We start from the raw sequence: 26,478 nt of genomic DNA on the forward strand, positions 1-26,478 counted from the left end.
TTCTTTCATACGTTTTGGCCATTTCCTGCGTCAACGAGGTATCGTTAAGAACAGAGGACTGAGCCATAGAGGGAATATCCTCACTTAGCCCCCTTCTCTGTTCTTCTTTTGGAAAATTAAAAACGAGAGGGGAGGATTTCCAGCCCCTCCCCTTTTGGTCGCCTTTTACGACAGGCACGGAATACGTGGGAAGTATTTTCCCTCCTATCCCTAGGGATAATATATATATATATATATATATATATATATATATATATATATATATATATATATATATATATATATATATATATATATATATATATATATATATATATATATATATATATCTGTGTGTGTATAAACGACCTTCCAGAGAAAGTTGATATTAATATATACCTTTTTGCTGTTGATAGTACGATTTTTAGGAGCATATATAATACAGATCTATGAAATTATTTATGGTAATCATAACAGAAATGCATGTGAGGAGCCTAGAGGATCCAGCACTGGAAATCAAATATAAGTAACCCGGGCAGATAGAATTAATCTTGAAGACGTCTACGTCAGGGAATGTTCAGCTTTCATAAATGATGTTCAACCTCAGATAGATTTTTGGCAATTTTCTTACATTTAAGACATTGTCTCCCTTTCCAAAATTCATTTTAATCGTCGAAAAATAAAACAAGTTAAACAAAAGGTTGCAATTTACGTTGTATCTTTAGGAGTGATCAAATGCTGGAGAAGGGATTAGTAAGTAATGATGAACACTAGGATGTAATTCATATAAGTTGATATTCGTATTCCATTGGTAAATGATAGAAGATAGCTAAAACCAAGGGAATTTAAAAATCCCTCCATATCTCATTAACTTAGCTATGAAACGCACAAACAAAATACACGTATCTCAATGTGAAAAGCTATGATTTTTCTTTGCCTATTTAGTAAAGATATTCAGATATAAATCATGTGAAATTATAATCATATTTTTGGAAAGAAAAACTTCATGGTGAGCTCTGATTGAGTGAAATTACCAAATTTTGTCTTTGTAGTTAGACATACCGGGACGGAACTCCTTTTCGCTCTCCTAGTATCGTGTCTTGACGTGGTTAGTATTTGCTGTGATTACATTAACTAATTTGTGTAAGTTACACTTATCTCCTCGTAAAAGGAGTTAATGAAAAGTCAATTTGTCATCTTAAGTTTTAAGAATGGTTGAGCTTTAGTATGTAGCTTATAGATAAGTAAATAGTGAATGCTGCATAGGTTTCTGCTGATGGTGCACGTGTTGACGCCTGGTATGGTAAACGTATAGGACTAGCACTTGATAGAATTGTTTAGAAAAGTTATAACAATGTTTAATAATATGTAACGAGTATTTTTCGATTCTGGCCTTACGTTCATATCTAGTTTTTGCATCAATAAACGTAGACTTCCATATTATACATTAATCGGATTGGAATTTTGTTTAGTCCCGATTCCATAGTTTCATGTATAGTCCTTTTAAGACATGTAATTAATTTACTTGATGTGAAGAATATTTCATGTGAGTTAGACTTTCTGCCAATTAGATCGCCTCTTGTCCTCTTCACCAATGATTGATAATTTAATTCTCTTGAGTAATGAAGATTTGGCTTGTAACTGCTGATGTTGGTTGGTTAAGAGGTACAAATATTCATCATTAGTATTACTGCTTATAATGCCAGATGAAGTGTTATAGATATTGGGGAAAGTATGAGCTGGTCTACAGCTCTACTTAGGTACTATCAGTATTGATTTTTTCAGTTGCGCTAGTGCAGTGTTAGAAAATATGACGGGTTGTTGAGTTTGATTTAGAGTATTATGTATTCTGGTATACATAGACATTTGCCTCAGGTGACATGGCATGAACAAGTGGATGATCTAATTAAGGTTTTATATATATATATATATATATATATATATATATATATATATATATAATATATATATATATATACACACACACACACACATGTGATATTGCATTTTGGTAGTTCAGATAATTAACTATTGGTACTTTATAATAGACTACACAACATGTTTCGCAAAGACCATCCACCTCATCAGTTGCAGAGTTCATAATATTTTGAATCCCAACACCAGCACAAAGGCTTGTACATTGTTACCACCATACATTCATAGTTTTAAATTCCAAAACCAGCACAAAGGCTTGTACATGTTAATACCATGTCAGAGTATACTGTTACTTGGTCCCTGCTTGGAATTGACCAGTTTGTAATATTTTTTTTTATTTGATCTGTTCATTGAGAAAAATTCTGCCCTGGGGGAGGCCAAAGAAATCATGTTTACCTTAAGTGTTAAGGGGAAAAGAATAGATTTAAAGATTGCATACACAAATTTGTAGTGACTAGTTGTTCTTAAAGAATGCATGCACAAATTTTTAGACTAGTTATTTTTTTGATTGATTTTTTTATTTTCATATACAGGTGAAAGATGCATGACAAACAAAAAAATCCCATGCGAGATGTTCGCATCGGTAAGCTGTGCTTGAACATCTGTGTTGGAGAATCTGGTGACAAACTGACTCGTGCCGCCAAGGTGGGAATTGAACTGTTTATTGAAGGCTATCTCATATCTTGAGCCTACTTCTCTGCCAACGTTGAAACACCGCTTCCCTTTAGAACAGCGAAGTTCAACAATGTTGGTTCTGGTTAGTACCAAGATGGGTGACTATTTGGGAACTCCAGATATTTTTAGTAGTATGGAAAGACTTGAGATGCCTGTTTTTGCTTTGATCTATATTCACAAATATTTAGTATGTCTGGAAAGACCTGAGCTTATTCATAGTTTCATTTGTGAACAGTGCACCCTTCAGGGGTTGCCAAAGCCTAATGTAGAGAGTAGGTTCTATGAGAAGTGTAAGTATATTGTTCTCAGTCTTAAATTTTTAGAAATTTTTCATTAGTAATTGTGCAGAATAACCATAATGTGCTTTGCTTTGCAGATCCTGTAAAATCTATTTGACAGCCTTAATATCTCTCTTCTCTCTTTGAAACAGGACTAAAGTGGCCATGTTTCATTCATTTGGTACAGATTGTTAGCTTTTCTTTCTGCCATACCCTTACATGGATTGATCACTAGCAATCTATAGACACGATCTCCATCTCACACGACGCTTAACAACATGCAAGTCAAATGGCTCATTCCGTGTCGTTAGTGTTCTGTACTGCCTGTCTATTGAGTGTCATTGCAAGGGCTCATATATAATTATGTTTTCTCCAGATCCCTAATTGCTACATACAAATCCATTTGCTTTTCTAAGTATTTCTCATTTTTCAAAGCAAACACCTGATCCATACATCCTCTACCACTTCTGAAACCACACTGCTCTTCCCCAATCTGATGCTCTGTAAATGCCCTCACCCTCTCAATCAATACCTTCCCATATAATTTACCAGGAATACTCAACAAACTTATACCTCTGTAATTTGAGCACTCACTCTTATCCCCTTTGCTTTTGTATTATGGCACCAATCCTAAGGCTCCTCACCATGAGTCATACATACATTAAATAACATTACCAACCAGTCAACAACACCGTCACTCCCTTTTTTAATAAATTCCACTGCAGTACCTTTGAAACGTGCTGCCTTGCTGGCTTTCATCTTCTGCAAAGCTTTTACTACCCCTTCTCTGTTTACCAAATCATTCTCCCTAACCCTCTCACTTTGTGCACCACTTTGACCAAAACACCCTATATCTGCCACTCTATCATCAAGCACATTCAACAAACCTTCAAAATACTCACTCCATCTTCTCACATCACCACTACTTATCACCTCCCCATTAGCCCCCTTCACTGATGTTCCCATTTGTTCCCTTGTCTTACGCACTTTATTTACCTCCTTCCAAAACATCTTTTTATTCTCCCGAAAATTTAATGATACTCTCACCCCAACTGTCATTTGCCCTCTTTTCCACCTCTTGCACCTTTCTCTTGACCTCCTGCTGCTTTCTTTTATACATCTCCCTGTCATTTGCATTATTTCCCTGCAAAAATCGTCCAAATGCCTCTCTCTTCTCTTTCACTAATAATCTTACTTCTTCATCCCACCACTCACTACCCTTTCTAATCTGCCCACCTCCCACACTTCTCATGCCACAAGCATCTTTTGCGCAAGCCATCACTGCTTCCCTAAATACATCCCATTCCTCCCCTACTCCCCTTATGTCCTTTGTTCTCACCTTTTTCCATTCTGTACTCAGTCTCTCCTGGTACTTCCTCAAACAAGTATCCTTCCCAAGCTCACTTACTCTCCACTCTTCACCCCAACGTTCTCTCTTCTTTTCTGAAAACCTCTACAAATCTTCACCTTTGCCTCCACAAGATAATGATCAGACATCCCTCCAGTTACACTTCTCAGCACATTAACATCCAAAAGTCTCTCTCTCACGTGCCTATCAATTAACACGTAAACCAATAACGCTCTCTGGCCATATGTATACTTTTTTTTTTTTTATTATTATTATACTTTGTCGCTGTCTCCCGCGTTTGCGAGGTAGCGCAAGGAAACAGACGAAAGAAATGGCCCAACCCCCCCCCCATACACATGTATATACATACGTCCACACACGCAAATATACATACCTACACAGCTTTCCATGGTTTACCCCAGACGCTTCACATGCATTGATTCAGTCCACTGACAGCACGTCAACCCCGGTATACCACATCGCTCCAATTCACTCTATTCCTTGCCCTCCTTTCACCCTCCTGCATGTTCAGGCCCCGATCACACAAAATCTTTTTCACTCCATCTTTCCACCTCCAATTTGGTCTCCCTCTTCTCCTTGCTCCCTCCACCTCCGACACATATATCCTCTTGGTCAATCTTTCCTCACTCATCCTCTCCATGTGCCCAAACCACTTCAAAACACCCTCTTCTGCTCTCTCAACCACGCTCTTTTTATTTCCACACATCTCTCTTACCCTTACGTTACTCACTCGATCAAACCACCTCACACCACACATTGTCCTCAAACATCTCATTTCCAGCACATCCATCCTCCTGCGCACAACTCTATCCATAGCCCACGCCTCGCAACCATACAACATTGTTGGAACCACTATTCCTTCAAACATACCCATTTTTGCTTTCTGAGATAATGTTCTCGACTTCCACACATTCTTCAAGGCCCCCAGAATTTTCGCCCCCTCCCCCACCCTATGATCCACTTCCATGGTTCCATCCGCTGCCAGATCCACTCCCAGATATCTAAAACACTTCACTTCCTCCAGTTTTTCTCCATTCAAACTCACCTCCCAATTGACTTGACCCTCAACCCTACTGTACCTACTGTACTGTATACTTATGTATATCATTTTTTGAACCAGGTATTCCTAATCACCAGTCCTTTTTCAGCGCACAAGTCCACAAGCTCTTCACCATTTCCATTTACAACACTGAATACCCCATGTACACCAAGTATTCCCTCAACTGCCATATTACTCACCTTTGCATTCAAATCACCCATCGCTATAACCTGATCTTGTGCATCAAAACTACTAACACACTCACTCATCTGCTCCCAAAACACTTGTCTCATGATCTTTCTTCTCATGCCCAGGTGAATATGCATGTATGATCACCCATCTCTCTCCATCCACTTTCAGTTTTGCCCATATCAATCAAGAGTTTATTTTCTTACATTCTATCACATACTCCCACCACTCCTGTTTCAGGAGTAGTGCTACTCCTTCCCTTGCTCTTATCCTCTCACCAACCCCTGACTTTACTCCCAAGACATTCCCGAACCACTCTTCCCCTTTACCCTTGAGCTTTGTTTCACTCAGAGCCAAAACATCCAGGTTCCTTTCCTCAAACATACTACCCATCTCTCCTTTTTTCTCATCGTGGTTACATCCACACACATTTAGACACCCCTATGTATATACATACATATTTATTTATTTATTTATTTTGCTTTGTCGCTGTCTCCCGCGTTAGCGAGGTAGCACAGGGAAACAGACAAAAGAATGGCCCAACCCACCCACATACACATGTATGTACATACACGTCCACACACGCACATATACATACCTGTACATCTCAACGTATACATATATATACACACAGACATATACATATATACACATGCACATAATTCATACTGTCTGCCTTTATTCATCCCATCGCAACCTCGCCACACATGAAATGACAACCCTTTCCCCCCTCATGTGCACAAGGTAGTGCTAGAAAAAGACAACAAAGGCCACATTTGTTCACAGTCTCCAGCTGTTATGTAATAATGCACTAATATTTAGAGAATTTCCCTTACATGTAAAGGCACCACAGTTTAGAAATATTTTATTGATTGAAGGATATAAAATGTGATACTGCCAATATCTTATTCCCAGTAGTCACCATCCAGGCACTAACCAGACTGAGGGATGTCATAGTTTGATATTTAAATAGCCTTCTATCTATAGTAAACTAAGGGCCATGATAATGCACCTTTTTATCTCCCACGTAGTTTATGTTCAAATACCCATCGCTGTCTTTCCCTTTGTGCTATATCTGTTTGCAGTTAGAGAACTACTGTCAGTACTCCTTGCTTCATCAATATTTTGAAGGGACTGCTGCTCAATGAAGCCTGTTATGTAGAGTTAAAGTAGAATTATGTAGAATTTTAAGGGAACCTTGAATGATGCAGTGGATATTCAGATTTTGTGTGCTGAATTTTGGGAATTGAATGGGGCTTGAGAGTGGAAGTTTTCCAGGATCAGATTGAATGCTTAGGGGTGTTGCCAAGTTATCAGTCAATTTTTCTTAATTATGATTTCTTAAAGGAGAATGATTTTTTAAAGGTATGAGTGGCTAACAGAAAAGTGAAAATATAAAGTTGTATCTCTTACATGACCAGTTGTGATTGTTTGATTTGCAGTGATTTAGCTGTTAGATATTAGAAAATTAAAGAAAAAGGGGAATGCATTGGGTATTCATCATATGTAATAGAACAAGAGAGGGGAAAAGCAAAGAAACCAGAAGACAAAAAACTGGAGCATGCAAAAGAAACCAAGAGGATGGAGCAACCTTGCCAGCATTGCAGAGATAGCAGGAATGTTAAGAGATAAGGTCTGACTGAAAGTAATGCATACAGATGTTGATACATAGTAAATGGTAAAGAGCTAAAATTCATGGATCTTTACAGTGAAATTGCACCTGGTATTGTCTGAGTCATGGAAATAGAGCTCATTAAACTGTTAAGAACTCCGCTTTGCTCATGTGGGTACTTGATAGGAGGGGAAAAAAAGGTGCAGTCTTGGAAGAAATGGCATTTTTGATGAAAAATATTAAGTCTCTTGAAAGAAGTTGTGGATGGTGGTCCATTCATACTATATGTGATGGGAAGAGCGAATGGAGAGAAGTGCATTGTGGCATTGTATAATCCTCCAAAGAATTGCAGTGATCCAGAACAATTATAAGTTAATAATGATGAAAATGTTGGAGTAATCAGCGTGGTACATGAAGCTGTAAAATGCTTGCTTTTCTGAGATGTTACTTCCAATAGGGGATTTCAATTTTAAACAATAGAGAGGGAGTCATGAAGACAAGTTTTTAGAGGTTATTCATTCGAGTTTCCCACTCTTCACTCATAGTAGCATGGATATTGAGATTATATGATATACACTTATAAGAAAAGTGATCATGTAACACACAAGTTTGACTATGTATAGAATGTTAAAAGAGCAAAGGTGAGAAAAGACATGGAGGGGCAAAGATACTTTGAAAATAATATTGTGGATGAGGCTGGAGAAAATCTGAAATCTTTCCATAGATTGGCTGTCCATCAAATATTGGTTGTTCATCAAATAGCATCTAACTGTATAAAGGGTTGAGAGGGAAGAATTGTAAAGGTTAATGCAAGGGTATGTGAGAACTGATAAACAAGTTAGAAATTCTTTTCTCCATTCTGTATCTCGAATGCCTGCTCCAAGTGAAACTCCCGAAGGGGATGGCCAGGCAATAATCTCATCAGAACTAGTGAACTCATTGCTGTTTTTTGGCTGTTAGTGCCTCATACTTAACAGGCCACTGGTAGAGGGCCTGTGCAGTGTTTGCTGTGGCTCCTACTTGATGTTCCTACAGACTGCTGCTACCAAATGTTCCTACATACTACTACTACTATTACTACTACCTAATGCTTATGCCAAAAGTCTCCTGCCTACTACTTACATCTGCTGCTCCTACCATTTTGCCAAAAGGCAGGGCTACCCATGGACACCCCATTGAGGGAGTTCCGTTTGGAACAGGTATCATAGATGAAGAATGTAGGGTTTTGGACATTTCTCGTGGGATTGGTGCATCTGTCTAATGCATAATCCATATGGAACTCTGAAGATTTTTTATTTCATTGCTTTGTATGCTATATTAGGAATTCCAAAAACTTTTTATTTGTGATATTAAGAAGTTTTTCTTATTTATTCAAGATCAGACTTAACTGAATAATGAATAATGTTGGTCCAGTTATGTGTTGTAATTCTCCAGGACCTTTCTATGAAAGGATCCTGGGGTTATGTGGAACCTCATTCAAGGAACTCCTGCAGCTTCAAGGCCGCGTTACTTGTATGAGCGGAGAATTGATGGAAAGAGAAAAGTGAAAAGTAGGGGATAGAAAATGGAAGCATTTGGGAACCAAAACTGATTATTGTTTTTCTTTAGGTATTGGAAAAGTTGTCCATCTAGTGGGGAAAAATACAAAGGTTATCTGCTCATGGTCTACCAGATCTGTCAGGTGGTTTGTTGTAGATTTAAAGGTTCAGGTACCAAAGCATTAGTTAAGTTTATACTGAAATTGCAGCTTTATTTCATACTATGATGTTTAGGACAAGTTGAGCATTCACAATTTATAATCCCCTACCACTGTGGCATAGCTTTAGAGACTGAATGACGTTGCTGCTCTTTAGAAAACTTGAGAGGTCATGATCACTGTTACTCTTGAGTGGATATCAGGAGAAAATGAACATTGAAATGCATGATTTTTCTTGATAGGTATTGGAGTCTCTGACTGGTCAGAAACCTGTGTTCTCCAAGGCTCGCTACACTGTACGCTCCTTTGGCATCAGACGTAATGAGAAGATTGCTGTCCATTGCACAGTTAGAGGACCAAAAGCAGAGGAGATTTTGGAGAAGGGGTTGAAGGTAAGGTCTAAAGATTGATTTTTTTACTGGACTTTAAAAATGTAGTTTACACTTCAGTAGAGAGCTAGTTTCTTGGAGAACTTGTTCTGAGAGTGAGGTGTTAGAGAAAGTGGAGAAATAATTAGCAGTGCTAGCACAATCTACTCACTGTCAGTCCTTCTCATACATTGATTGTATCAACTTGATATTGTACTTTGACATATGCTATTATTGTCTATTATAGCTCTGTTGTTTTTCTTAAACTCTTAGGAGTTATTTTATTTTTTCTTTTATATTAAATGTTGGGGGTGCTCTGATAACTTAGATTAACATATGTTGAATGAAAGTCAAAGGATTTGATGAGTAAATAGCAGTTTTATTAACCATTTTAACTGTGAATGTAGAACATTTAGTTCTGATATAACAAAGGACAATATAGAAAATTCTATAGATTGCCTACTTCGCAGATGATTATTCCTTTGCACTTTTCCTATTTCATGTCATTTCGTCATCAATATTTTCTTTTTTAGTACACTCTCAGGATCCCTTTAACTGTTTTGCTGTGTAGACATCAGAGCTATTCTTCAAAATGACCTATTATGAGATTAATGAGCTGAAATTCATATTTGATATTAATTTTGTAAATTTTTTTTTTTTTTTTCATACTGTTTGCCATTTCCCGCGATAGCGAGGTGCGTTAAGAACAGAGAACTGGGCCTTAGAGGGAATATCCTCACCTGACCCCCTTCTCTGTTCCTTCTTTTGGAAAATTAAAAAAAAACAAGAAAGGGGAGGATTTCCAGCCACCCGCTCCCTCTCCTTTTAGTCGCCTTCTACGACACGCAGGGAATACGTGGGAAGTATTCTTTCTCCCCTCTTTGGCTCATTTATTTTGTAAATAAATGAGCCAAAAGAGGATTTGTTCGTAAGGCTCAAGTCATTTGTTCCTGATTCAACCCTGCTGAGTTGTTGCACTGAAAGGGCCATGACAGGCTTACTCCCCTACTTTACTTTTTTCTGTTTTTATGAAGATTTTAGGTGTTGGCATGTGTTGTAAAAGTTGCTCCAAATTTAAGTAATGAAGCAACTGACAAAGCTTTGTCATACAGGTCCGTGAGTATGAGCTGCGTCGTGATAATTTCTCACAGAATGGCAACTTTGGCTTTGGTATCCAGGAACATATTGATTTGGGAATTAAGTATGATCCTGCCATTGGCATTTTTGGTTTGGATTTCTTTGTTGTGCTTCAGCGACGAGGTGAGACATGTCTTCATTTTTGGTAATGTACTTGGTTACATGCAGTTGCATACATATTCTTAGAAATACAAAATGTGTTTGAGTGAAAAAATTTAATGGACTATATTTGCATATACAAAAAAGAATAAGTATTAATGAGTATGCTGAATGACAATGGTTTCAGGATACCGGGTAGCGAAACGTCGACGTGCTCCAGGCAAGATTGGCCCACAGCATTGCTTGATCAAGGAGGATGCTATCAAGTGGTTCCAGACCAAGTATGAAGGTATCATCCTGCCTGGCAAGAAAAAGTAAACACCAGATTTGAAAATAAAAGATATGGGCCACAATTTTTGTTTGTTTTCATCCTGTGGATTATTCAAAGGTTCTGGAAGTTGAAGTTGTCCATTTATTTCATATACTTTACCATTATTTTTGCCATACCTTTCCACATTTATTGAGGTAGCTCCCAAAAACAGTTGAAAGTAATGGCTACATTCATTCGCTCCCACTCTTTATCTTTCCATGTGTGATTCATGTATAATGCATTAAAACCAGAGCCATCTACCCTAATCTGGGCCCTTTCCATGGTTTCCCCTGACCACTGCATATGCCTTAGTTCAGATCAAATGCTTTGCATCCTTCAGCGCATTCTGGCACAGCTTTTGCTCCATCCTTCCCCCATTTCCTTAATTCATCCACTCATATGTATATCTTCATAAGTCATCCTCTCCTTACTACTGCTCTTCTCTGGATGTTTTCAATCTATCTCAGTGCACTAATGACTTCCCTTCATATGTACAATCCATTTCTGCATTTTAAAGATTAAACTCATGGAATTATGATTCTGGGAAACCTAGTGAACACAATGGTGCACCTTCCTTTATCGTAAGCATCCATTACCCAAAAGAGCATAGGAATATGAGATGACTCTTGTACAAAGAATGATAAAGTAATCAAAAGTAGTATGCATTGCAAGCACAGAAAAGGTGAAATGATTACTTGCTTGTAACAGTCAACACTGGAAAAGGCTTTTAACAGCATTTTACATGCCCACTCCTCTTCATTTAGTATTTTGTTTTTCCTCTTCAACCAATACATTATCTCAGCTCTTGTACATTTCTTTATATCTACTGCTTTCTCATGTACAACTCAATTAAAAATTTTATTGCAACTACTATATAACCTCTCATTAGCAATTTTGCTCTCAACACGATACCAAACCTTCCTCATTCGTCCACTTCACCTTAAGTGCAAGTAGTGATTCCATTACTACCTGCCACACTTTTCCTTCAGTGATCCTTGTTTCATTTACTCAGTCTTTTGATACATTCTCATCAGCCTGTCTTGGGTGTCTCGGCACGTATGTTCCAATGAGAGACATTCCACTTGTTGCTCTTCTATTGTACACTCGTAGGTCTCGACACCAATCAAGGTAATAAAGAGCATAGTGGACTGTGGCATGTCTGTCCTTTTGGGTGGCGGTTGTGGTGTATTCAACGAAGTGGCATCCTGCATTATTCATGGCAAGTGTTTACGGTACGATATAGTAAGATCCTTGGATATGGAGAAATGTGGCAAAGCAACAGGAGGGGATGGGACTTCAGATGAATTTCATAAGCTGAGTTATGTTACTTGGATAGTCAACGTCTGTTTGACTCAAAGTGATGCTTCTAGAGCTGGCAGAATGTATGTATAAAGGGAAGATAAAAGTGAATTATCAATTTTGGTGCAAGTTAATTTTGTATACTTGGAACATGTATAGTGCCGATAAGGGTGCAAACATGTACTGAACATGATTAGGCGGCAGTTTGTTCTAGGTTTGTTTACTAGGCGCTTAAAGAATTTCTTCAAGGAATACTATGAGAAAGTGCATTGCATGCAACATATACGGATGTGGAGGAAGAGTATAAGAGGCCATGTGGAAGGCGCTAAATGTAGTTAGAATGGTGAGGTTTCACAAGGAGAGAAGCATTTATGTAAGGTGAGATGGTAGTTGTTCAAGGCCTAAGGGAAGGTAGGTATGGGTCATGGGTAAATGATATCACCAAAGTTGTTGATATCTTTACTAAATGGGCGGTGGTGACAGCAAGGGTCAAGTATAAGAGTATATTGGGTCGAAGGAATGATTTATCGGTTGTTTGTGATCCCACGAGGTCTTTTATGGTATGTTGGGGACGAGGAAATTATCAGTTTGTTCATAAGATGTGATATCGGAACAAAGAAAAACTAATATAAAATTGAGAAGGATTTTGAGTTACTACATATGAAGAGTATCCGGTAACAGCCCTTTTCCACATTGCATTCCTGTTATGGAACTGGACAGTGCTGATCCCTTATGGTAGAGGTAGGTGCTAACAGATATTGTGGCCCATGGGATCCAAACAATATTTCAGCAGTATATTCACAAAGTCAATAAATGAAAAATTTCATTCGTAATCATGGAGGAAGAAGCCTTTGATTTTATCATATGTGAAGAATGTTCACGAAAACTTGGGGTGCGTATATATATACTTGTACGTACAATATTTTAGATATGCGTACAATTCTAAAAGTATCACGACTCATGTGTATATAAAAAAAATTATGTAAATCTTAACTGAACATAAAGCTCGCCATTCGCTGGACGTAATCGTTGACTTGATTATTCGTTGGTAGAAGTAAACGAAGCAATTGCAAATAAAAGTTAAGGAAAGATATTGTGTAAATGAGTGTATTCAAATATGAATAATGTTTTAATTTCTGTAGGTCGATTAGCAGCCTATTCACACTTGATGCTGTATGTCTCCAGTCATGTTTGTGGATTTGTTATGATTGGTCTTGGTTTAAGCTATTCTAATCTAGTTTTTCTGAGTTGATTAAAAGGAAATCACACAATATTTTGGGATATTAGTTTGACGTGCATTATATATATTCATTAGTTAATTTAACTTAATATATCTTGTTTTGTGGCCTGAATGGTTATTTAGCGAAAATTCGCAATACAGTTACCAAACGTTGTTGGTTTAAGAGAAAATACAATAATTAAAAGCTGTCTCATTTAAAGAATTATACTTCAAATGCAAAATCTAACAGTTTTCTCCTAGAAAGGAAAACCTGCAATAGTATTTTCATATATACTCAAGTATTTCTTTTACCCAACATTAGATTATGATTATTTCAAATGGGAATAGATGCATTGATTTTTCGAAATGCATTTTTTTCCAAAAAGAAAATTATCGTTCAAAATCTTGTCTATTTACCTAATGTTGTGGAGGCTAGGGGGGAGAAAATACCACAATATTGGGCATAAGCGACGAATACACTGAGCGAAATGATCATAGAATTGTGTACAGTAACGTGGGGGTAGAGGTCCGCCCTGTGAACATCACTCATTAACGAAAAGATTACCTTAATTGCGCAAATTAACCCAAACAGTTTTTGAGATAAACTATATGTGAATATGTTCCTCTCAAGTACACAGCTGACGATGCAGTGGTTCAGCCGCCGCGGCCTTGTTAACTTGAACACATTACAAGGGATTAGTGAGTAGCCATACTAAGATAATAATTAAGGTGACGTAAGGAAACTAGGAGTGAAGCAAAACTGATACTCAAAATTTATCTTAGATGAATTAGGACTCGCCTGTCACCCTCCACTCAGGCCTCACACATCTGTTTAAGATATCCTTTTGTTGCTGTCAGATTCTCTCCAGAAAGCATCCAAAATTTGTTTCTCTACCGGTCCATGGCACATAGACAACCATTGATTACACGTATTCTTAATTCCGGACTTGGATTTCTCTCCTTTTAATCTTGCACTCAAACATCTTGTCAAACCATTCATGATTAATTACCAGTGCTTCACTGCTTGCAGGTCGTATTTCACCCTTTACTCCTTTCTTTTTCAAGGTCTCATTAACCTTCAGCCATGTCTCTGACAATCCAGTCGTGTCTAATTGTCCCTTTCCATCACTCATGATTTATTCTCTTTTTCCATTCATGTATGCAAAACTGCAAATCTTGTTGAAATCAGTCACATGCACACTGGTTTCATCCAAGGCCACTATTCTTTTTGTAGGTAATACATGCAAGGCTCAAGTCCCCAACCCCAGCTCTCCAGGTTAGCAAAAAGTGCACAGACACTCACCCTCATGTTTTTGAATTACTGTATCCTATGGGGAGGCTTTTATATACTAGAAATCAAATCGAATTGATTTATCAGTTACAATAGTAGAATGTATTCCATGTTCATTTATTTTTGGCAAAATGTCTAGTAATTATTTACTTGTGCCATTTTATTTGTTGACTAGACAACTTCTGAAGAAAAGTTTTTCCACTTATTGAGACTTCCATATATGAGTTGTTTTTAGGGTAAAAAAAACCACCCAAAAATTTGAATATCAGAAGGGGTCATATGATATTTGATTCCCTTGACTGTGTTGTCCCTTTAATCGTTCTAGATGAGTCAACCATGGTATTTTTCTGCAGTTAGGGTATATATAGATTTTTTTAATGATTACTGTATCTGTATCTGTATATTTCTTGCAGTTTTCTGTTACAGCACTCTTTTGACTTAAATAATGTGAAAAATGAAGTTGATACAGAAACAAGGGTTGCTTTGCATGTTGAATACAATAGCTCATTTTGTTTCTTTCTAAAAACAGCTCTGCTTTGTTCCTTTTATGTATTACCCACTACCTCCTTAGGTTATTCCTCCTTAGAGAATTATTAGGTTAGGTTAAGTCCAGTTGCTCTGTAATAATTTTTAGAGGTCATTTAAACAGATTTTCCAGACAGCGATTGAGAAGCATTTCTCAGTATATGACCTTTTTGAATTTCATCTTAATTTTTGAAGAATATTTCTTTCAAAATCCTGTCACAAACTCAGATTAAATATGTAAGTGCAACAGCCTTTCTTTTTCATGAATTTTCAGTAAACCTTCCCATAAAGTGGTATAAAGAGAATTTATAGTCTTCATATTTACGCATGGGTTTGGTGTGATACTGGTATTGTGTTTTGCTGCTTATCTTAACCCTCAGTTGATAAGAGTATTCTAGATAGAGATGTGCATCATGTTTCTTCTGTGAAGTGATGCAAATTTTTAAGTCAGTAAATAAAGGCGTGCTTGTAGAAGACATATATTCATGGAAACATGATTCTTTAAACTTCCTGGTTCAAATTTGTTGAAATCGTCAGATTGTAAACAGCTTCTCTTACTCTTGCATTACAGCACTAACTCTGCTCCTATCACTTCTGCTATTTTGAAAGTATCTAAGCAGAGAAACTTGCTGAAAATCTCGAGAAGTTACAGTATGGCATGAACTACTTAAGTATGTGGAGATTGAGCAGGGAAATAATGAGGTATGACACTTGTTGCTTTGTAGGTAATAGGCTCAGTTGATATATCATAATTTTGTCTGTACAGCCTAAACCAGCCGGAGGTTGATAAAAATTATCATCAGGAAGTTGTTTGTGATTTTGACCTTTGTAAATTTGCTTGAAATATCCAGAATTCAGATTAATGAAGGCCAAAATTGTGAGACTTTATTGTTATTATGTTCCTTTAAAAAAAAATCCACTGCATGTAGCCAACAATCATTGTATAAACATAATCACATACATGTAGGTCTATCCTACATGTCTCATTCCCTTGAGGAACTTCCTGATGGGATGATGGCCATGTCAGAAGCATCTCCTGGCAGCTCTATCCAAACATGCCTCCCTAGCATATTTTATCTCTTTATCTCCCTACTTGGATCCTTTCCCAATATGTTCACCTCCCAGGATGGCAGCTCGCTTCATCCTCACCTTTTTTTTTTCTGCCTCACTCCTATGTATTTTCTTTGCCAACTTATTGTGCATTCTCTGCACATGACCAGACTGCTTCCAGGTATTGTTCACAAATCAGCTTTGTACCACCACATCCTGTGGTTTTCCATTTCTTTAACGTCCCTAATTTATATGCATCAGCATTCATTACTCTATTGTGAGTGTAAGCAGACATCTGCTTGAATCTACAATCTATTTATTTACTCTCTTCCATATTTTGCATCTGTAATTTACCTCCCTTAACTTCAACTTGGAAAGAGGGGCAAGTATGAAGTCTGTTGGGGATGAGAGAGCTTGGGAAGTGAGTCAGTTGTTGTTCGCTGATGATACAGCGCTGGTGGCGGATTCATGTGAGAAACTGCAGAAGCTGGTGACTGAGTTTGGTAAAGTGTGTGGAAGAAGAAAGTTAAGAGTAAATGTGAATAAGAGCAAGGTTATTAGGTACAGTAGGGTTGAGGGTCAAGTCAATTGGGAGGTGAGTTTGAATGGAGAAAAACTGGAGGAAGTGAAGTGTTTTAGATATCTGGGAGTGGATCTGTCAGCGGATGGAACCATGGAAGCGGAAGTGGATCATAGGGTGGGGGAGGGGGCGAAAATTTTGGGAGCCTTGAAAAATGTGTGGAAGTCGAGAACATTATCCCGGAAAGCAAAAATGGGTATGTTTGAAGGAATAGTAGTTCCAACAATGTTGTATGGTTGCGAGGCGTGGGCTATGGATAGAGTTGTGCGCAGGAGGATGGATGTGCTGGAAATGAGATGTTTGAGGACAATGTGTGGTGTGAGGTGGTTTGATCGAGTAAGTAACGTAAGGGTAAGAGAGATGTGTGGAAATAAAAAGAGCGTGGTTGAGAGAGCAGAAGAGGGTGTTTTGAAATGGTTTGGGCACATGGAGAGAATGAGTGAGGAAAGATTGACCAAGAGGATATATGTGTCGGAGGTGAAGGGAACGAGGAGAAGAGGGAGACCAAATTGGAGGTGGAAAGATGGAGTGAAAAGGATTTTGTGTGATCGGGGCCTGAACATGCAGGAGGGTGAAAGGAGGGCAAGGAATAGAGTGAATTGGAGCGATGTGGTATACAGGGGTTGACGTGCTGTCAGTGGATTGAATCAAGGCATGTGAAGCGTCCGGGGTAAACCATGGAAAGCTGTGTAGGTATGTATATTTGCGTGTGTGGACGTGTGTATGTACATGTGTATGGGGGGGGTTGGGCCATTTCTTTCGTCTGTTTCCTTGCGCTACCTCGCAAACGCGGGAGACAGCGACAAAGTATAAAAAAAAAAAAAAAAAAAAAAAACTTCAACTTGGTGTTACTGGAATTTGCTTGCTTGTGGTTACTCTGTGTATGTAAATTCACCATTTGTGAGATTGTATCACTGAAATAGTCTCATTTGAAGAACATTTCACTCCAGAGGGTTCCTTTCTTTCCTTTCCACTGACTCTCTTACAGCCTTGAAGCTACAGGAACCCCTGGAGAAGAGGTTGTACAATAAAAATAATATTTTTTCCATGCTTGTTTGCTGTTTCCTGCATTAGCAAGGTAGCTCCAGGAACAGTTGAAGAATGGTCCCATTCACTCGCATCCATTCTCAATTTGTCACATGTAATTTACTGAAACCAAAATCTACCTAGTTAAGCCTCACAAACCTTTCCATGATTTTCTCTTGACTGCCTATATGCCCTGGTTCAGTCCATTGACTGCATGTTGCCCCCTGCATTCCACAATGCTCCAGTTTTTTCTGTTCTATGCATGACGTATATATTCAAGTCTCAAGTCCTCAAAACCCTTTTCAGTTCATATTTCCATTTCCAGTTCAGCCTCGCCCTTCTCCATGTCCCCTCCACTTCCAACCTTTTACCCTCTATCAACCTCTCCATATGTCCAAACAATATCAGTACACTTTTTCAGATATTTCAGCCATCCTCTTCTTACCACACCTCTTTTTTATCTGGTTATTCCATACTGGATCAAACCTCCTCACACTACACATTGTCCTCAAACATTTCATTTCCAGTATATTCAACTTCTTCCGTATATTCAACTTCTTCCATACTTTACCATCATGAGCACACAGCTTTCCATTGTTACCCATGAAACTGATACTACACTTAGGTAGCCTGTCTGTCATTACATATAGATAGCCAGTCTTTCAGAGATAAGACCCTTACTTTTATTTGCAATTACTGTGTTTACCTTTGCACTTATCACCCAAATTACTATCCCATCATACGCAATACCCTCCAGGTTCAGCTGACAGGATATCATTACTCATATACAGCAACTATATTGGCTTCAATTCTATTCCATTATGGTTGAGTTATATCTTGCAGTAATTTTATCTTATTTTTGTCTCATGTATGGCCCAGTCCATAAATACATTGGTAATCTTTTTTCTTTCAGGATATATGAATCAGACCTATGACTTGGGTTCAGCACAGTGGACTTCTACGAGTGGTGGAGTACCTGGATCACAAACAGACTGTGAAAAACTTGAAGACAGACAAACGTATTCCTCACATAAAAATAATGGTGGAATCAACAAGAATGGAAATAGATTAAAAGATTCCTCAGAAACAGTAAAGGAGATACACATAAAATTTCCCAAAGGCAGCACTTCACACTCACTTCATAATGACATTTTAAGCTCTAGTACTAATAGAATAGTTTCTGATGGCTCTCACAAAACAGCGGAACAGGAAAGGGCATCTAGTTCCACAGTTTTATACAAAACCCATATCCCAACTAACAGCTTTCAGAAGGCTATTTTGAGTGCAGGAGCAGCTGTAGCAGCTATCCTAGATCCACGACGCCATGACATGGTTGCAGTCTTAGGGGAAACAACAGGATATTCAGCACTGTCTAGAATCTATACAGAGATGGTTCAAGATGAAGAAGGACAACAGATTTTAATAGAGAAACCAAGGATTAATAGCTCTACAATTGATCTTCCATACTTATCTAAACTTCCAGAAGGTACTCTGGGTAATTATTATATTAAATTTCTAAATGATAATAATGTGACCCCAGATTCCAGATTGCCTGTGCAATTTGTGGATGACCCTGAGTTGGCATATGTAATGCAGCGTTACCGTGAAGGTCATGACCTCTTTCACACTGTACTTGGCATGCCCACAAACATGCTCGGGGAGGTAGCTGTCAAGTGGGTTGAGGCAATCCAAACAGGTCTACCCATGTGTTATGGAGCTGCAGTTTTTGGTCCACTGCGGTTTAGGCAAAAACAGCGACAAAAATATCTGTCAGTGTACCTGCCGTGGGCTTTAAGAGTTGGTAGATCCTCAAACTTTTTGATGAATTTATACTTTGAGAAAAGATGGGAACAATCCATGGTTGAACTGAGGAATGAACTTAATATTGAGCCAATCCCTGAATCATAACATAATTAATGTAGGCCTTCTTCTTATTTAGGATTATAATAAAACTCCATAAATTGTACATTGAATATTAGAAATATATATTTTACATTTGCATAGACCTTTTTATTTCCATTTTATATTTCATTTTCTATCTTAACATTCTGCCTTTCTCCGTAACATTTTGTATTTCATATTCTGTGCTTACTATTTTCTTTCATCTTCCAATTTAAGGAAAGAATTTTCAGTTTGTAAAAATAATACGATTCCTGAAGATGCCAGGATTAGTACCTTGGTTTAACATTGGCAAGGGGCGTCTCTTAAAAAGAACCCAGAGTTTACAAGTGTGATGAAGCCTGTTAGAAGTAACAGATCAGCCTGCTTGAATGAATGCAAGTGAAACAGTTTTAAAGACAACTACGGTGAGAATGCTATTTATTATTATCAATTTCCCATAAAGGCTCAAGTTCTGGTGTTGTGGATTTGCATAGATGTAACCAAAATGATAAAAGGGAGATATGGGTGCTATGTTTACTCAAGGGATCTGGTTATTTTGGTTGAGTGAAACTAGGTTTATCCTATCATTCCTATGCTTGGTTTATATTTGCATTTCTCTAGAAAAAGAAAAAAATTAAATGATTGACCTCATATATAATTCAACTTTGTTAAAACGTAAATAAATCTGTAAATTTTATACTGTAAATTGTATTTTTCATGTTTTATTCTACACTCCTTTGTTTAGTCAATTCTTACCTAACTCATGAACTAATAGTAATTCACTTACTTGGAAAAATAATGGTGAATATGGGTGTATAAATGGAAGTGCTATACATCAGACAAACACACAGTCCCATGGGGCTAGCATTGTCTATTGTTAAAAACGTTCTACTCACATTTGGTGAATATGATAAATTGTATTTCTCATAATTTTTTCTTCACTTTTGAGTAAGTTGTTGTGTATTTCATGAACTAATAATTCTTTGGACATTTACAAAAATAATGGCAAATATGGTTAGCACAGTACAATGGGTGGAAAACTAGTGAAATGGAGAAACTAGTACCTATGGCAAACCTCAAATAACACTTGGTAAATAATGCAGTAAAATTTATTAACATCTTTTGTACACAATTCTCTTTAGTAGGTTATCTTAACTAATGAACCGATAATATTTTATATTTCAGAAAAATAATGTGAAAATGGGAGAAATGAAAGTGCTTAGTACAACACAAACGCTTGGATGCTGGGTAATTATATTTAGATTATGCAAGGTGAATGATAAGGTAGGCTTTGGTTTTTCTTATATTTCATTTATGCAAGACTTGTCAATAGCTTTGTACCTAATACATGAATTAACAATTACAGCTAATGCTGAAAATACTTATATAACCTATCTGACAAGAACTGTACTCTAATTTTTTATATGCTTTCCTTGGACAGATGTTCATGATACTATCCACTTTATGGAAGCTTCTTAATCACAAATACTCTGGTTGAGTTACTTTGTTTACTAAAACTAGTCTGCCAATAACAGCTTACTATGAGTAACCAAAAAAGTCAACACAAAACTGCATGTTTGAACTATATAAAGCCTATCTTAAGGAGTGAAAAGTATATATGATGAATGTATTTAAATATGGATCTTGTGCATTATAGAGGGTTAATATTCAAGACATTAATAATTTCAGTATCCATCAATTGCAACTAATGCCTGTTTTTTCACACTTTCTACAGTCAATTTAAGATTATTGCTCACTTCCTCCAGTCTTTCTCTTTTATCATTCAGAAGCTTCATGTTATTTATTAGCTCATCGTTCTTTTCAACAAATTCTACAGCTTGCTGGAATCGTTCCTCATTATTTATATAGTCTTTCGTAATATCTGTATCATTACCACTTGTGTTTTTCTCTGGCAGATCTGTTTTTTCTTTAAGTCCTGAAAATAGAAAATACATATTATCAGACAATTTTTTGTAGTTAACTGAAAATAACTTAAAATCAATATGCATGAAGTAAAATATCTTTAAGTTAATGGATCATATTGTACTTAAAATAGTTACATAGGTTTCATATACATCCTGTGAGGTTTGCAATAACCATGCATGTCCATTAAGAAAAGTGCCTAAAACTGGAGAGAAAGATTTCAAATAATAGTAACAAAGAATATCAGGGAATAATAAATCCTTGATTAAACAAACTCAAGGCTGGACTGTAGGCACTAAGGGATTGACATGGAAATGGAGTGTAATGTTGGGGAAGGTAAAGAGAAAAGCCTGGGAAATGCAAGTTTCAAAGATAATGAAAAAATGGAAATAAAGATTTTCTGAATGCTGGTGTGCCTATGCTATGGGACAAGTCATTAAACTATACTTCAGAAAGTGAGTGTAAGTTTCCTTTAAGTTTACCAAATTACAATATTTCTGAACTTCATTTAGAAGGATCAAGAATATTTAGCAATCAAATACTTAAAAGACAGAACCCTAATCTAATTTCAGAATTAGCTTTGGTTAATGCAGAAATTTAATTTACCTGCTGTACTTGGAGACAGAGTAAAAATTATGTCTGATTTTCCTGCAACCTTGAGGTCCTCTTCCATTTGTTCCCAGGATGGTGGTTGAGGGCGAGCAGGTAAATCTGTTTTCTTTAACTTGAACATTATGATGTATTTGACCCAGAGACTTATATATATAGTCTTGATATGCAGCTGGCTCACACACCTCTCTATACTGTATGCCACATAATTGAGGCACTGAACATTTCTCCTCGACTGGCCTGTTTAACTTCTATTCATGACCTCAATCTGTTGAACCTTGTATTGGGTTAAGGGCAAAGTTAGTTGATACTGCAACTTTCTGAAGTTCCTGTTCTTGTTTTGTTGAGCTGTTATACTTGAAGCTCATTTACTCCTGAATGCTACACTTTTCCTTTATTTCTTACTGTATCCAGTTCAGGATATTCAACAAGACTTACGGATAATGGTGTAGGTACTAGAGACTGATGTCTACCTACAATAAGGTCTGTCAGCTGAGATGATGGATCTTGAGAGTTGTGTCCTGTTAAAAGTCAATCTATTGTTTATTCACTTTCTATATGGGAAATATAATTATTTTTTTCATAATTTTTTAGATGTTAATTTTGCAATAAGAAAAAATCAAGCGACATTCCATTTTGACAGACTGTTTTGTTAAAAGTGTCTATATTATTTTAGGTTCACTGACTGCATTATGCACAACAACTAAGGTATGAAGAAGAGCAAATCAGGCACATTGTTCATTTCTTGTTGATGGTACATCACTAAAGCAGGGAAAGTAGTTAGGAATTAAAAAAAAATAATGACCTGTGATTTGGTTGGATGGTTTAAACTCAGTACAATATATTAATGAAATGGATACTGTTCCATGAAAGACTAGATTGGTTAAACAAAACTAAGCCATTGCAAGCCCTAGGTAGTTAATGTGAGGTGTGTATTGACATGATCATATCTGGGTATGCTGACAGTCAACCAGCTCATTTTGAAGCTGATGGTTATCCTATGTTATGTCTGTTTATACTCTGTTTAGCAAATTACATAGGACAAAGGTTTTAGTTCATGCTGGTTTGCCTTGATTTGGTTAGTTTTGTTTATCATATTTGTATGGACTTGCCTATATTTAAAACCACATTTTCCCTGATCTTCAAAGCTCAACCCACCTTCCAGGGTTTTTTAAGACTGTCGAGTGGAGTACGATTCATTCTCCAGTCACAAATTTCTCATTTCTAGAAAAAAGATCAAGAGAAAACATATAATTTGAAGTGCAATGATGTCAAGTTTTATTTATTTATTTTGCTTTGTCGCTGTCTCCCACGTTAGCGAGGTAGCACAAGGAAACAGACGAAAGAATGGCCCAACCTGCCCACATACACATGTATATATATACACGTCCACACGCACAATATACATACCTATACATCTCAATGTACACATATATATACACACACAGACATATACATATATACACATGTACATAATTCATTTTTTTTTTTTTTTTTTTTTTTTATACTTTGTCGCTGTCTCCCGCGTTTGCGAGGTAGCGCAAGGAAACAGACGAAAGAAATGGCCCAACCCCCCCCATACACATGTACATACACACGTCCACACACACAAATATACATACCTACACAGCCTTCCATGGTTTACCCCAGACGCTTCACATGCCTTGATTCAATCCACTGACAGCACGTCAACCCCTGTATACCACATCGCTCCAATTCACTCTATTCCTTGCCCTCCTTTCACCCTCCTGCATGTTCAGGCCCCGATCACACAAAATCCTTTTCACTCCATCTTTCCACCTCCAATTTGGTCTCCCTCTTCTCCTCGTTCCCTCCACCTCCGACACATATATCCTCTTGGTCAATCTTTCCTCACTCATTCTCTCCATGTGCCCAAACCATTTCAAAACACCCTCTTCTGCTCTCTCAACCACGCTCTTTTTATTTCCACACATCTCTCTTACCCTTACGTTGCTTACTCGATCAAACCACCTCACACCACACATTGTCCTCAAACATCTCATTTCCAGCACATCCATCCTCCTGCGCACAACTCTATCCATAGCCCACGCCTCGCAACCATACAACATTGTTGGAACTACTATTCCTTCAAACATACCCATTTTTGCTTTCCGGGATAATGTTCTCGACTTCCACACATAATTCATATTGTCTGCCTTTATTTATTCCCATCGCCACCTCGCCACACATGGAATAACAACCCCCTCCCCCCTCATGTGTGCGAGGTAGCTCTAGGAAAAACACCAAAGGCCCCATTCGTTCACACTCAGTCTCTAGCTGTCATGTAATAATGCACCGAAACCACAGCTCCCTTTCCACATCCAGGCCCCACACACTTTGCATGGTTTACCCCAGACGCTTCACATGCCCTGGTTCAATCTATTGACAGCACGTCGACCCCAGTATACCACATCGTTCCAATTCACTCTATTCCTTGCACGCCTTTCACCCTCCTGCATGTTCAGGCCCCGATCACTCAAAATCTTTTTCACTCCATCTTTCCACCTCCAATTTGGTCTCCCACTTCTCGTTCCCTCCACCTCCGACACATATATCCTCTTAGTCAATCTTTCCCCACTCATTCTCTCCATGTGACCAAACCATTTCAAAACACCCTCTTCTGCTCTCTCAACCACACTCTTTTTATTTCCACACATCTCTCAAGTTTTAATTTTCATTTAATTTCATATCTATTTGTCAGCTGTATACAGGCAAAGAATTTCATTAATAGTATGGGTGAAAGGTACATGAATATGGGTTGGTGGAAGCAAATATAAAGCATACAGTGAGTACAATTCATTAACACAGGAAGGAGACAGGTTGCTCTAGAGACACTGAAGGTCCTTATCCAATTAGAAAGTGAGGAATGGTATTAATAGTATTTGTGAAGTACAAAGCAAGATGACATTGGACTTACATACACATGGTCTCATGGGGAGTGAAAACTCATTACAGGTATAAGATGAACAATGTATGAATGATGCTAATTAATGAATCAGAGCAATTCATGGTACAGTGATGTTTGACCATCTAGTGACATCTAGTAATACCTAATCAAATGCTTGTTGGCTTAATATCATTTGGCCTATCAGGACTGAATAGTTTTACATTTGGGGCATTAGACACATTTTTGCTGCATTCCATGGCAAATTTGGAAAGTACAAAATTGGTGGCACTTATTTCATTACCATTTACTTTGCGATATCAATAACTCGTTATTGGGAGAAACTGTGAAGATCAGGGAAATGTGAAATTATATAAGTAAATTATTTAAACAATTTACAAAACGTATGAAATATTTGGGTACAAAATTTCTTAAAGCTGACATTTTCTTTATTTTTTTAAGTATTTCTGAACAGATGACATACACTGCCAATTAACTAGGAGTTGGTAAGCTCAGTATGCATTCCTATAGACAGAAAGAGATTACTTAACATACCTGACCATGTGACATAATTAAACAGGCAGAAGTATGTTTTGACAATTTATCAAAAACAGGAGATATACCTGGAAAAATGAAAACCACAAACAGCCGTGATCCTGAAAGAAAAGACAACAGCAAACGACATGAGATATTAACCCTCAATAATGTCATTAGAAATCACCTCTACAATTGCCCTTATGTTCGTAACCGTACTCACGTAATCACTTTCAAGTTTCTGTACTGCCTGGGCTTACGAAAGAACTTTCAATGTAGTAATGGGTTTGTTTACTAGTAATGTACGTGTGGTTCTGGGAAACTGTCATCTGTCCACCACCTTACATAATATGTGGTTCTGGGAACCTGTCAGGTGTATCCACCATTCACCCCATCCTTATATACCCATTTTCCTTCCCAAACGAAAGTAAAGTTGAAAGACGAATCATAAATGATTATACAGATAGCATGATATAAGGGTCATAATCTTTTCTGAACCTCGAGACTTTTCCGGTGAACAATTACAAAAATATTCGTTGCAGTATCCCAGTTTTTCTCCAGCTTGAATAAAGTAAATTGTTAAAGTCGATATATTGGTAGTACAAGTATTGTTTTTTTATGTTCCTTCTCAGAAATGCCAATCATGTTAGTTCATGATTACAAAGACTGGCAGATTCAGGGATACTTAATACATTGATGTAATTGAGCATATTCATTATGTTAATATTACAAATAACTAGCCAAAGTCAATGAGACAGTTTTGAAATTCCATTAAGGAAAGCGTAGGCCTAATGGAACTTTTGTCAGACTACAAGACATTGTTTCTCCCCCAAGAATCCGGTGAGAATATTGACCGGATTTGATTAGTATACTCTATATTCAAAATTTATCCACATGCAGAATTAACTGAAAAAGACGTCTGAAAATAATTTGATATGGAAGTTTCATGT

At 37.3% G+C, this 26,478-nt stretch overlaps 3 protein-coding genes across 9 annotated transcripts; 2 read left to right on the forward strand and 1 right to left on the reverse strand.

Moving 5' to 3' along the window:
* The first annotated feature begins 1,042 nt into the window (after positions 1 to 1,042).
* RpL11 (ribosomal protein L11) lies at positions 1,043 to 10,729 on the forward strand. 3 transcript variants are annotated; one of them, XM_071668140.1, is made up of 5 exons: positions 1,043 to 1,087; positions 2,448 to 2,559; positions 9,015 to 9,164; positions 10,253 to 10,400; positions 10,564 to 10,729. In XM_071668140.1, the coding sequence occupies exons 2-5, from the start codon at positions 2,455 to 2,457 to the stop codon at positions 10,692 to 10,694; spliced, it is 534 nt and encodes a 177-aa protein (XP_071524241.1). In that variant the 5' UTR covers positions 1,043 to 1,087; positions 2,448 to 2,454; the 3' UTR covers positions 10,695 to 10,729. The 3 variants fall into 3 exon arrangements, with proteins under 3 accessions (XP_071524241.1, XP_071524243.1, XP_071524242.1); XM_071668142.1 differs by having other exon boundaries at positions 1,051 to 1,087; positions 2,448 to 2,671; XM_071668141.1 differs by lacking the exon at positions 1,043 to 1,087 and adding an exon at positions 1,099 to 1,122.
* Positions 10,730 to 13,640: 2,911 nt separating this feature from the next.
* Positions 13,641 to 19,675, forward strand: Coq4 (Coenzyme Q4). Of its 3 annotated transcripts, none has more exons than XM_071668136.1 (2): positions 13,641 to 13,903; positions 18,590 to 19,675. In XM_071668136.1, exons 1-2 carry the CDS (start codon positions 13,822 to 13,824, stop codon positions 19,582 to 19,584), a joined length of 1,077 nt encoding a protein of 358 aa, XP_071524237.1. In that variant the 5' UTR covers positions 13,641 to 13,821; the 3' UTR covers positions 19,585 to 19,675. The 3 variants fall into 3 exon arrangements, with proteins under 3 accessions (XP_071524237.1, XP_071524236.1, XP_071524238.1); XM_071668135.1 differs by lacking the exon at positions 13,641 to 13,903 and adding an exon at positions 13,962 to 14,480; XM_071668137.1 differs by lacking the exon at positions 13,641 to 13,903 and adding an exon at positions 14,577 to 15,722.
* LOC139752183 (uncharacterized) lies at positions 19,636 to 25,981 on the reverse strand. 3 transcript variants are annotated; one of them, XM_071668144.1, is made up of 4 exons: positions 25,752 to 25,981; positions 23,248 to 23,313; positions 22,087 to 22,610; positions 19,636 to 21,493 (listed from the first exon to the last, which is right to left on the reverse strand). In XM_071668144.1, the coding sequence occupies exons 3-4, from the start codon at positions 22,211 to 22,213 to the stop codon at positions 21,243 to 21,245; spliced, it is 378 nt and encodes a 125-aa protein (XP_071524245.1). In that variant the 5' UTR covers positions 22,214 to 22,610; positions 23,248 to 23,313; positions 25,752 to 25,981; the 3' UTR covers positions 19,636 to 21,242. The 3 variants fall into 3 exon arrangements, with proteins under 3 accessions (XP_071524245.1, XP_071524246.1, XP_071524247.1); XM_071668145.1 differs by having other exon boundaries at positions 23,202 to 23,313; XM_071668146.1 differs by lacking the exon at positions 23,248 to 23,313.
* Positions 25,982 to 26,478: the final 497 nt, after the last annotated feature.

The sequence above is a fragment of the Panulirus ornatus genome, chromosome 12 (assembly GCF_036320965.1).
Source record: "Panulirus ornatus isolate Po-2019 chromosome 12, ASM3632096v1, whole genome shotgun sequence".
Classification (NCBI taxonomy): domain Eukaryota; kingdom Metazoa; phylum Arthropoda; class Malacostraca; order Decapoda; family Palinuridae; genus Panulirus; species Panulirus ornatus.